Source organism: Rattus norvegicus, chromosome 9, assembly GCF_021556685.1.
Source record: "Rattus norvegicus strain SHRSP/BbbUtx chromosome 9, alternate assembly SHRSP_T2T, whole genome shotgun sequence".
In the NCBI taxonomy this organism is placed as follows: Eukaryota; Metazoa; Chordata; class Mammalia; order Rodentia; family Muridae; genus Rattus; species Rattus norvegicus.
The window spans coordinates 35847825-35861132 of NC_141542.1; the positions used below are offsets into that span (position 1 = coordinate 35847825).

General features: G+C 38.1%; 1 protein-coding gene across 3 annotated transcripts in view; it reads right to left on the reverse strand.

Moving 5' to 3' along the window:
• Nucleotides 1–886: 886 nt before the first annotated feature.
• Ubbl3 (ubiquitin B like 3) overlaps nt 887–13308 on the reverse strand; it is a 29380-nt gene continuing 16958 nt past the window's right edge. Inside the window, exons 2-4 of one of the 3 annotated variants that reach the window (XM_087568147.1) lie at nt 9736–9780; nt 2334–2410; nt 887–1783 (exon numbers count right to left, since the gene is read on the reverse strand). In XM_087568147.1, the coding sequence (XP_087424273.1) occupies nt 1544–1783; nt 2334–2402 (309 nt within the window). In that variant the 5' untranslated portion in view covers nt 2403–2410; nt 9736–9780 and the 3' untranslated portion in view covers nt 887–1543. Of the gene's footprint in view, nt 1784–2333; nt 2411–2988; nt 3168–3194; nt 3251–9735; nt 9781–13308 lie in introns of those variants that run through there. The other 2 variants (XM_087568146.1, XM_087568148.1) reach the window with 2 other exon arrangements.

Sequence of the window (13308 nt, forward strand, 5' to 3'; positions counted from 1 at the left end):
TACTTTTGAGGATGCATAAAAGCTTTGAATGGGAGTGCATAAATATGCATGCATGAATCTGTATATGAATTTATGTGAGTTTATGCATACTTGCTTATGTGAAAATTTCCTTCTGCGAGCTTTATTCTGATCTCCTGGTTCTATAGAAGTGTATTGCTGCAATCTTCCCCCTAGCCCTACATCCAGACAAAAGGGAAAAGGCTCTAGAAATTAATCCTTTACTTGATCTACTGCTGTTTTAGGATGAGGAGCAAAGTATTAGAGAATGCATTTCCTGACCTTAGAAGAACACAGAAGGCAGGTCAGCTACAGTAGCAAAATAACTTAGACTTAGATAAGTAAACTTTTTATTATTATACACCAACCCTTTAGGGGTAGACAGTCTTAGCTCCGTGTCTCATAGGAAAAAGACTTAATCTCTGCCAATGCTCTTCTTCCTCCACTTACTTAAGAAGAATTGACAAGAAAGCAGACCCCAAGGGGTCTCCTTCCAGGCATGTTGGCACTTAATTAAAAGAGTCAAGTGATCAGAAGATATAGTGGGTTCTTTCTGAGACTGTATCAGAACATGAGGTAGAGAAAAAATATTTTAACATGGTTAACAGTAGGAAACATAAAACATATCCAATTTTATTTGTACAATATGAAATAGGATGAAGAGAGGCTGTGAACTCAAGGTTAATTCTAGATATCCACTGTGCACTCATTTCACCCAAAAATCATTGAGGGTTTAACTCAAGGGATAACTTAAAAGGGAAGTCCTTCCTTAGGTCTTTAATAGGTCTATTTTGCATATTTGAAGCAAAATTTTCAGGGATTCTCAATATCCAAGTTTTTTACTTTAACACAAAAATATATTATAGTCTATTGAAGAAGAGTAAATTTGAAAGTAACGAAATGATAGATTTATTTGGTTTATGTTAGTGATGACAGTAGCACTGACTCAAACTAATGCATAATTTGTTGAAATATGCATTTGGAGATCACATTACCATGTGGAACAATGCTTCTAAATTGTCAGAAGTGAATATAAGCTTGAATTTCAGCAATATTCTATTGCCAAGTGAATAAGAGGAATTTCTAAGCTCGTGTAAAAGAAATGGTGGCCTTATATATTTTCCCTGATATTTTCAGGTTGAGTTATTCACTTGGCCATGTACAAAGATTGATTTTGTTACAGTTTATAGGTCTTCCCTCATATATCACAGCATATGTTATGGTCAAATATGTCTATATTTTTTTTCACCAAACCTATACTCCTAAGAAAAGGCATTATCAGAATGTGTTTCTATAAATAGACAAAACTCACTTACCAATTATGTGTACAGAAAAAGGGCATGGTACACATCAACAATAATCTGTTCATTTTTTTTACTGTGCATTAACATTTTATTTTTTTTTATCATGCAACAAAACTTTTATTAACATTTTTAACAGAGGTTCAGCTAGTACTGGAGCTTGTAATTTCTAAACTTAAATTGGGGAAAATGGCTAGAGTGCAGAGTATTGCCATCAGTGCCCGCCGGGAATGCAGACTGAAGAATTAATAGCCACCCCTCAGGCGGAGGACCAGGTGCAGGGTTGACTCTTTCTGGATGTTGTAATCAGAGAGGGTGCGGCCATCTTCCAGCTGCTTGCCGGCAAAGATGAGACTCTGCTGCTCAGGGGGGATGCCCTCTTTATCCTGGATCTGGGCCTTCATATTCTCGATGGTGTCATTGGACTCCATCTCCATAGTGATGTTCTTGCGGGCCAGGGTCTTCACAGAGATCGGCATTTTGACCTGTCAACGAATGCGATGAAAGCACAAACGTCCCAGAGCGTCGAAACCCCCTCACAGAAGGACCTCGGAACTGGACAAAGCCTCTCGTTACTCAAAATTTTATTATTTTTAATAATTGTATTTTTTCTTGGATATTTTATGCATTTACATTTCAACTTTTATGCCTTTTCCCCCTTCTCCCATACCCCCTCACCCTCACCCTGCTCCCATTCCCACCCACCCATGACAACCTCAACGCCCTGGCATTACCCTACTTTGGGAAATCAAGCCTTCAGAGGACCAAGGGCTTTTCCTCTGATTGATTCTGGACAATGCCATCCTCTGCCACGTATGTGGCCGGAATAATGGGTCCCTCCATTTGAGCTCATTGGTTGGTGGTTTAGCTCACCAAGGCACTCTTGGTAGGGTTTGGTAAGTTGATATTTTTGTTCTTTCTATGGTGTTGCAAACCCGTTCAGCTCCTTGAGTCTTTTCTCTAACCCCTCCATTTGGGTCACCTTGTTCAGGTTTGCAAAGTTGTTAGCTATATTTATAATCCATTTTAACTTACCAGTTCTTCAGTCAGCATCGATGGTAAGAGCAGAATGATGAGAAAATGCACCGCTAACATTGAAGACATGGCTGAAACTAATCAAAGAAAATATCATAATTGAAGCAAACAATATATAAGACACAAAAAGAAAACAAAATATTGATAGAAGTTATGTGCAAGCAACTATGTTTGACAAATTCTTTTACAATATAGAAAGAAAAGAAAAACCAAGTAGGGTCTCTATAAGTTTATTTGCCCACGTTGCCTCTACTAGGGTTGATACATAAGCTAAATAGGTTTCCTGATGCCTAGGTGTGTATTTGTAAAAGAAAAGGAATTCCTAGTTTCTTTCTGAACATTTCTATTGTTCTATCATTAAAAGGGAAATTTGAGAAAAAATAAAGAAATACAATTTTTTTAAGTTTCTTTTCATTGTGTATTCTCCTTCCTTTGACTCTGTAGCATTCTATACTAGAAATAAATGTGTGTGTCATGGCTGTAATTATGCAGGCAGAAACACACAAACATCTTGAAAACACATTGCATGAAGAACAATTTGCTTCTTCAGAAGAAAATATAAACATACCTAATGAATCATAAATTTATACTAATTGATGTCATTCAACCCAAGCTCCGTAAATGGAAGCTTTTATATTTTAAGTTTCAAACACACCTATTCAATCTCACAGTGTTCAATCTCAGTAATTCCCAAATTCTACATCCTTTAGACGCTGGTGAAACTTCTCAGTGTAGATACATTCACCTTCCTGAGAGAACTCATAGAAAGAGTGTATCTTACAAATTGAAAACTGTAGAGAGCGGCGCGGCGAAACAAAGATGGCGCCGTCATCCAGCCTTGTCTGGATATAAACGACTTACTGCGCATGTGCAGGCTTGTCCCCTTGCTAGGGCTCCCTCTAGTGGTGAATAGGGGTACTGCACATGTGTGGTTTATGCACCAGGTGTTAGTTGACCGTTAATATGCTAATGAGGTGATTCATTCTCTGCCAATCCCTGGAGGACAAGTAGTGGGGTGATCCAAGCCCCACCAATCCCTGAGAGATAATTAGCATACTGTTGTCTATATAAGCCGAGCGATTTTGCTGCTCGGGGTCCCTGTTCAGAAGAGCTGTAACACTGAGAAGAGCTGTAACACTAAGAAGAGCTGTAACACAGTAAAGGCTTGCTCGCAGAAGAATCCTGTTGCCGCACGTCGTTCTTGCTGGCGGGACATTGGGCGCGCGACAGAAAACACATTAATTGGGGTATCAAGCCATCACAGGACCAAGGACCTTTCCTCTCATTGATGGCCAACAAGGCCATCTTCTGCTACATATGGGGCTGGAGCCATGGGTTCACCCATATGTATTCTTTGGTTGGTGGTTTAGTCCCTGGTAGCTCTGGTGGGTCTGATTGATTGATATTGTTGTTCATGCTATGAGGTTGAAAACACCTTCAGCTCCTCCATCCCTTTCCCTAACTCTTTCACTGAGATCCCTGTGCTCAGTACAATGATTGGCTGCGAGCATCCACATTTGTATTATTCAGGATCTGGCAGAGCCTCTCAGGTGACAGCTATATCAGGCTGCTGTCAGTGTGCTCTTCTTTGCATCTGCAATAGTGTCTGGGTTTGGTTACTGTATACCGGATGGATCCCCAGAAGGGACAGTCTCTGGAAGGCCTTTATTCAGGATCTATTCCACGGTTTGGATCCTTAATTCCTCCTGTGGGTTTTTTGTTCCACCTTCTTAGAAGGACTGAAGCAGCCACACTTTGGTCTTCCTTGTTCTTAGCTTACGTGTGGATTGTAGATTGTACCTTGTGTATTCAGATCACTTCCTTGATCCACATGAACATGAGCTTTGAAGAAGGACATATGGATGAATCAATTTGCATTCTTCTACAGGCAGTCAGTTGAACCAGCACCATTTGTTTGAAATGTTGTCTTTTATCCACTGGATGGTTTTAGCTCCTTTGTCAAAGGTCAAGTGACCATATGTATATGGATTCATTTCTGGGTCTTCAGTTCCACTCCATTGATCTACATGCCTGTCTCGGTACTAAAACCATACAGTTTTTATCACTATTGTTCTATAATACAACTTGAAGTAAGGGATGGCGATTCTCCCAGAAGTTCTTTTACTGTTGAGGAATCTTTTTTGCTATCCTGGGATTTTGTGTTATTTCAAATGACTTTTCAAATTGCTCTTTTTAATTATAAAAAGTGAGTTGGAATTTTGTTGAAGATTGCTTTTGGCCGATGCTCATTTTTACCATATTAATCCTGCCAATTCATGAGCACGGGAAATCTTTCCAACTTCTGAGATCTTGTTTGATTTCTTTCTTCAGAGAATTGAACTTCATGTCATGAAGAGAGTTCATTTGCTTGATTAGAGACACATAACGGTTTTTATATTATTTGTGACTATTGTGAAGGGTGTTGCTTCCCTAATTTCTTTCTCAACCTCTTTATCCTTTGAGTAGAGAAAGGAAACTGATTTCTTTGGGTTAATTTTATATCCAGCCACTTTGCTGAAGTTGTTTATCAGCTATGGGGGTTCTCTGGAAAATTATTTCGAGGGGATCACTTAAAAACTATACTATGATATCATCTGCAAATGATGATATTTTGACTTCTTCCTTTCCAATTTGTATCCCATTGACCTCCTTTGTTGTCTAATTTTTCTGCCAGGACTTTGAGTACTATATTGAACACGTAAGGCAAGAGAATGCAGCATTATACAGTCCCTAATTTTGGTGTGATTGCTCCAAGTTTCTCTCCATTTAGTTTGATGTTGGCTACTGAGTTGCTGTATATTGCTGGTACTATGTTTTGGCACAGGCCTTGAATTCCTCAATTTTTCAAGACATTTTTGCCATGAAGATGTTTTGAATTTTTCACATGCTTTCTCAGCATCTAATGAGTTAACCATGTGATTTTTTCTTTAGATTTGTTTATGTAATGGATTACATTGATGTATTTCCATACACTGAACCATCCCTGCATCCCTGGAATGAAGTCTACTTGATCATGACAGATGATCATTTTAAAGTCATCTTGGATTTGAGGTGGGAGAATTTTATTGAGTATTTTTGCATCAATACTTAAAGCAAAATTGGTCTGAAGTTCTCTTTCTTTTTGGGGCTTTTTGTGATTTAGGTAAAAGCATAATTGTGGCTTCATGGAATGAATTGTGTAATATCCCTTCTGTTTCTATTTTGTGGAATAATTGGAAGAGTATTGGTATTAGGGCTTCTTTGAAGATCTCATAGAACTCTGCACTAAACCCATCTCGTTCTGAGTTTTTGTTGATTGAGAGACTTTTAATGACTTCTTCTATTTCTTTTGGAGATATGGGAATGTTTACATGGCATATCTGATCCTGATTTAACTTTAGACTTTAGTCCTTGGTACCTGTCTAGAAAATTGTCCATTTCATTCAGATTTTCCAGGGGTTTTTGTTTTCTTTTGTTTGTTTGTTTGTTTTTTGTTTTTTTCTAGTATAGGCTTTTGTAGTAGGATCTGATTTGGGGGGGGTTTGGGGGGAATTTATTCAACATCTGTTGTGATGTCTCCCTTTTAGTTTCTGATTTTGTTAATTTAGATTTCCTAGAAATCAGTGCGGTGTGTATTACTTCCTACTTGACCAGATTTATGTATGAAGGTTGCTTAGAAGTCCCATAACTTTCACGTATATTTCCAAGTGAGGTTCTGCAATGTCTCAAGCCATGTAATCTTAGCATTGTAATGACTATCATCTTATCATAAAACTTACATTCATGCTCTACAATCTTACCTCAAATTGGTTGTCTCATACGCTTTCAGTTCAGATCAGCTCCTCTTTCAGGCTCCTGTGCTTCTATGGTTCTCTCTGTTTTATTCCTTTCCTTGTGAAGTGTAGAATTTTATAGATTTGAAGTAGGATGTGGCTGTTTTTCCAAGTAAAGTGGTTTTATTGAAGAGTTTCTCTTGGCTTCTGATCCCTATGCATCAGAGCTCCAATGATATTAACATTGGATAGCAGACCTGAGTACTTTCCTTCCATGTGATTGTTAAGTCAACAATCTATTGTTTGTCTTTACTCCTGGAGATTTCAAACTTTACTTTTCAATGTGGTTCTCATATAAAGATCAAGCAGAACACTTGCTACAATTATTTAGGGGGTCGGGTTCCAGACCCTTCATGATCATTGCTTGGTGTCCCAGTCTATTTAAGCCCACACAGATACAGGTTACCTGACACTGTAAGTCTTCTTGTACATCTATGGATCCTAAGACTTACTCTGTAATAAGTGAGACTCTCTGACTGCTGGCTGATGTTTGATTTTGGGTGTGCATCTGTCACCATTTTCTAGTAGATGACATCTCTAAAGGAACCATTATGGTAGACTTATGTTTGCAAGATAGCTGTGTATCATTAATAATGTCAGAGGTCTGATCTATCACGAGTTTGGTCTCAATTTGTGCCAGTCATTGTATGACTGTTGCCATAGTTTATGCTCTGTCTTTATCTTTTTACATCTTGCATGCAAGAAAAATTTTAAAGATGTTTGGGTGAATCGATGTTGTCAACCCTCCTTTGGATGCCTTGTGTGGCTACATGGGGTTAGCCACTTAAATATCTATACCCCCACTTATAGAAATCTCAGCTAAGCTCACCGACATAGATTTCCTGTATTTTTCCCAGTCCAAGGCCTCCAGTTAGATCATGAGATCCTTCACACTGGTCTTCTTTCTGACTTCCAGCCTTCTTCAAACACTCCTCTCCCCATAGATGATCACCATTTTCTTTCTTCTCACCTACTTTCAGATTCAGTTCTCTTTCTCTATCAAACTCTAGTGGTGATTAAATTTCCCCTTCTTACCCAGATTCAAGCATGCTCATTTACATATGCTCCCTTTTACTAATTTTTTCTTTGTGTTTATAGATCATAACAAGTTTATCCTGCATTTTATGGCTAATCTCCACTACTAAGTGAGTACATACCAGGTATGTATTTCTACCTCTGTGTTACCACATTCAGGATGTTATTGTCAAGTTTCATCAATTTTACTGCATAAAATTCTTAGTTTTTAATAGCTGAGTAGTTTCCCATCGTGGTGAAGTACCACATTTTCTTTATTTATTCTTCAGTTATTGGACAGCTAGGCTGTTTCAAGTTTTTAGCTACTATAAATAAAGTTGTAACGAACATAGGGGAGCAACTGTCCATGTGGTATAATGGTGCATCTTATGGATATAAGCCAAGTAGTAGTGTAAATATGTATTGAGGTAAAACAATTCACAGTTTTCCGAGAAACCAACAAATTGATTTCCAAACTGGTTGTACAAGTTTGCACTCCCACTAACAATGAAGGAGCTTCCCTATGCTCCAGATACTCTCCACCCTAAGCAGTCACTTGAATTTTTCACCTTAGTCATTCTGAGAGTTATAAAATGGTATTTCATGATTATTTTCTTTTCTTCCCCTGATTGCTAAAGAAATGCAAATTTTCTTTAAATGTTTCTTGGCCAATAGTGATTACTCTGTTCAAACTTGTCTGTTCAGTTCTGCCCCCTGCCCCCTTTTTTAAAATGGTTTATTTGTTTTGTTACTTTCTACTTTCCTGAGTACTATATTCATTTTTTTTTTCTTTTCTTTTTTTCGAAGCTGGGGACCGAACCCAGGGCCTTGTGGTTGCTAGGCAAGGGCTCTACCACTGAGCTAAATCCCCAATCCCTATATTCATTTTTTATATTGTCCTTTTCTCAGATGTAGGTTTAGTGAATAGATTTTCCTAATGCCTAGGCATTTGTTTTGTCCTGCTGACAGTGCTATTTGACAAAAAAAAATCCATTTTCCTAAGGTTTCAATTGACAATTGTTGATCAAAAATCCTGAGTCATTGGTGTTCTATTCAAGAAATCGTCTCTTGTACCAATTCATTCAAGGCTATTCCCGATTTTTTCTTCTATTATATTTAGTGTGTCCGGTTTTATTTTAAGGTCTTTAATGTATTTGTAGTTGAGTTTTTGGTGGGTAATATACAAGGATCTACTTGCATTCTTCTACATGAAGAAATCTAATTATATATGCGATAATTGTTTGAAAATGCTTTTTTCCATTGTATCGCTTTACCTTCCTTTCTATAAATCATATGTACATAGATGAGAGGTATGGTTTTATTTATTGGTCTTGATTCAATTCCATTGTTCAATCTGTCTGTTTCTATACAAATATCATACAATTTTCTTACTATTTCTCTGAGTACATCTTGAGGTGATGGTGAAATCTCAATCTCATTCATTTATAATTAATCATCAAAATTTCGCATTAAAATTGAAAATGTGGAAATGACTTTAAAATTGCCATAGATTTTAACAGGTTCAAACACTTGAAATTTCTGTTCTATACCTGGTTGAAGTTTTAACAAATATATGCACTTTGAAAATCGATATGGTGATTTCTCAGAAATTTGGAAATTCATTTACATTAAGAATCAGCTATTCCACTTCTATGACTATACACAAAGGAAATTTCACCATACTATTAGGATAGTTAGTCAATTATTTTTGTAGCATATTTATTTGTAATAACTAGAAACTGGAAACATTCTACATCTACATTAAATGAAAAATGGATAAGGAAGGTGTGGTACATTTAGACAGGGGATTCTTTCTCAGATATTAAAACCAATAACATAATGAAATTTGCCAGCATGTGAATGGAAACAGAAACAATTATTTTGACTAAGTTAGCACAGATTCAGAAAATCAAACACGATGTATACTCACTTAATCCTGAGTAATAGCAGTAAAATAATTGATAAGCATTCAACCACAGACCTAAACATGCTAAGTAATCAGTATTATTCAAATGGGGGACAAGTAAATCTCACTTATATGGGAAAACTGAACTGAAAACATGCATATGGAGAGTGGACTACATGTGTGTGGGAGGTGAAAACAGGAAAAGTGGAAATCAGATGTGGAGAAGATAGAAAGAGAAAATCCTGGGGAACAAGAATGAAATTTGATTGCATCTCTTGGAAGAGGTAGAAAGGTAGGTCAAAGAAAACTCCCAGAAATTGATAATGGTGATGTTAGGTAAGGCTCTTAGCTTTAGAAGATGAAGTGTAAACTGTCTATCTACTGTAACCAAGGAAGATATTCAGTGAGGAACTGGAAAGCCAAACCAGAAACAAAAGATTTGACTTACAATTTCTTCTGCTTATAAGCTTTGCTTGCAAAAATGGGGCAAAGAAATTTTGGTAATGATTAATCAGTGATTGGCCCATTTTGAGAACCACTGCATGACTGGCATATTCACCCTGACACTGCTAAGTACAAGAGTCTGTAAATCCCAAAGACTAAAAATAGAAACAATCATGATAACAAATGGTCAATGAATTGATTCCCAATGATTTTCTGCTATACTCACAGATGGGTGAACAGCCTAATTATCATCAGAGACTTCAATCAGCAACTGTTGAAAACAGATACACAGAAGGTAACCAGATAAAGACAAGTAAATTTTCCATAGTTCCATATGAATTGGAGGATCTGAAGGAAAAAAAAAAAACTAAACGCCAAATGAAAACTCCAGTACCATGTTTCAGTTACATTTAATTGAGTTGTTTGCTAAATGGACCCCAAAGAAATTCCTACCAGTCCAGAATATTTCTAAATAGTCTCTCCAAGAACTGATGGTGAGACACTCTTTCCAGGGTAATCATGTACAATTTCATTAAACATGAACAAATTAAGCTGATGACTATCTAGATTTTTACCACTACTGAGTAACGTTCATAGCACTGGAAAGTATTCCATGTTCTACTAGAGGAGAAGGAGAAACTCCCACAATGCTGCAAATTCTTTGATCTAGAAGAAGTGGCCTGCTTTCAAGACATTCTGGTATAATTAATGTACAGACATTGTAAGGGTAACCAACAACTATTTGATTGGATATAAGGCACACTAAATGAGATGAAACCCATGATTAACATCACACTGGTAGGCAAGAACCTGAGACTACTATTGCCATAGGACATTGGGTAAAACCATATACTACTGTTCTGTCATAGGATAATATAAACAAAATATTTCTTAATGACATTCTGCTATAATAATAGTGTCTTGCTCAATCATCATTAAAGGATGTTCCTTAAGGAAATGGATGAAAAAAAAAGGGAGAGAACAATAGTTGAAAAAAGTACAAAGAGTGGAAACCCTAGAACACACAGTTCTCAAAAAAATATCCATCAAATTCCTATTATCGTTTCTCAAGAGATGGTGCCAGAGAAAGCTGAAATTGTATGAGATAACAGGGATATATAAACCACCAATCAAAAGTACACGTGGAGGGAACAATGGCTCCAGTCACATATGTAGCAGTGGATAGCATTGTTTGGCATTATTAGGAGGAGAAGCCCTTGGTCCTATTAAGACTCATTTCCCCATTGTAGGAGAATGTCAGGGTATTGAGGTGGGAGTGGGTGGGTGGGAATAGGAGTATCTTCATAGAAGCAAGCAGAGGGGAGGAGGGGGGCAGAGACAGAAAAGGGATGATATTTGGAATGTAAATACATAAAATATCCAATAAAGAAAAAAACAAGGATTCCTAGATTCTATAGGGCTGATATGTATGTGAACTCAGGATGATGTAACAACTAAAACATGGCTGCAAATCCTAAGCCAGAAACTTCCAATTAGCAAAATAGGAATGTACGACATCCAGCAATTCTTAACCTTTAAGATATATCCAACTGAAAGCAGTGCCAAAATGAAAAATATTCCCAAGAGTATCACAGGGTATACAAACTACAGTTAAGACAGAGACTCCATGCCTAGAAGTAGACTGCTAACATGAGTGACCTCATAATATATTTGGAGGTTTATTTTATCTATAACACATTATCTGTTCACTTTAAAATTAACACTTGCTTTGTTTATATTGTATTTCACATTATGTATGGTTATGTGATTTCCTTAGGTCCAAACGTGTATTTTCCTGTCTGTATTAGCTTGGTGAAATTTGACTCTTATTATTCAAATCTTATTTGTTGTTCATTTGCTTGTTTTCTCCTTTTAGAGTTTGTTTTAATATAACTTTATCTTCTTTTTTTTTTTTGTTCTTTTTTTCGGAGCTGGGGACCGAACCCAGGGCCTTGCGGTTGCTAGGCAAGCGCTCTACCACTGAGCCAAATCCCCAACCCCAATATAACTTTATCTTATTTTATACCTCTTATGTTCTTTTTTATTGGACATTTTTATTTGCATTGCAAATGTTATCCCTTTTCCTGGCTTCCAGTACGTAATTCCCTAGCCCATCCACCCTCCCCATTCTTCTATGAAGGTGTTCCCCCACCCAACCACCACTTCATACTTCATACTTCCCCACCCTGAAATTCCCCTACCCTGCAGGGATTCAGCCTTGTCAGAACCAAGAGCCTCTCCTTCCATTATTGGTGCCCAACAAGTCTATCCTCTGCTACCTACATATGCAGATGGAGCTATGGGTGTGTTCATGTGTATTCTATGGATTGTGTTTTAGTCCCTGGGAGCTCTGGTTGGTTGGTATTATTGTTCTTATGGGGATGCAAACCCCTTTATCTCCTTCAATCCTTTCTCTAACTGCTACAATGGAGAAATCATTCTCAGTTCAATGGTTGACTGCAAGCATTCACCTCTGTATTTGGCATGTTCTGGCAAAGCCTCTCAGGAGACAGCTATATTAGGCTCCAGTCAGCATGAACTTCTCGGCATCAGCAATATTGTCTGGGTTTGGTGGTTGTATGTGTATGGGCCTTATCCCAAGGTGGGGCAAGCCCTGGATGGCCATTCCTTCAGGCTCTGCTCCAAACTTTATCTCCATATTTCCTTCTATGAATATTTTTGTTCTCCCTTTTAAGAAGGACTACAGATTCTGCACTTTGTTCAGCCTTCTTATTGACCTTCATGTAGTCTGTCTTGGGTAATTCAAGCTTTTGGGCTAATATCCACTGTCTTAGTTAGGGTTGTATTGCTGTTAACAGATCCCATGATCAATGAAAGTTTAATAAAGGACAACATTTAATTGGGGCTGGCTTACAGGTTCAGAGTTTCAGTCTATTACCATCAAGGTAGGAGCATGGCAGCATCCAGGAAGACATGGTGCAGTAGGAGCTGAGTTCTACATCTTCACCTGAAGGAAGCCATGAAGAGACTGAAAATCCTCAGGCAGCTAGGAGGAGGGTCTCCAAGCTCACTCCCACAGTGATACACTCCCTCCAACAAGGCCACACCTTCTAATAGTGCCCCTCCCTGGGCCAAGCATATGCAAACCATCACATTCTACTTCCTGGCCTCCATCGGCTTGTTTACACACATGAGTCTATGGAGGCCATACTTAAATACAGTATAATTTAAAAAAAAGTACATTTAGTCCAATTTCCAAAGGCCCCATAGTCTATAGCAGTATCAACAATGTTAAAAGTCCAAAGTTCAAAGTCTCTTCTGAGATCCATCTAATCACTTAACTGTAATCTCCGAGTTAAGACAAACAACGAGCTGGGCGAACTTTAAGTCTCCCATCTCCATCTCTGATGTCAAAGTGGCCTTCAGGTCTTCACCTCCTGCTTCATCTTTGTTGACCGCAACAAATTTTGTTCTCCTGAGTTGGTTCCACTCCCTGTTATCAACTTTCCTCAGCAGATAGCCTGTGGCTGTGGTATCTTTAACATATTTGGTCTCCAAGGCAGCTTGTATTATTGTTTTGGATCCACACATGATCGTCCAAATGGTAGGCTTCACTTCTTCAGCTCTGCCCTCTATGGCACTCAGGTTGGTCCACTCCACTGCCTCAGCTGCTCTTAGTGATTATCCCATGGTACTGGCAACTCTAATATACTGGGGTCTTGTGTTGCAACTGGCTTCACCAGTAGCCTCTCACAGGCTCTCTTCATGGTGCCAAGCCTCAACTCCTGTGCATGACCCCTCCAATCCTGGGCCATGATTTGCAACTGAGAGTGCACCT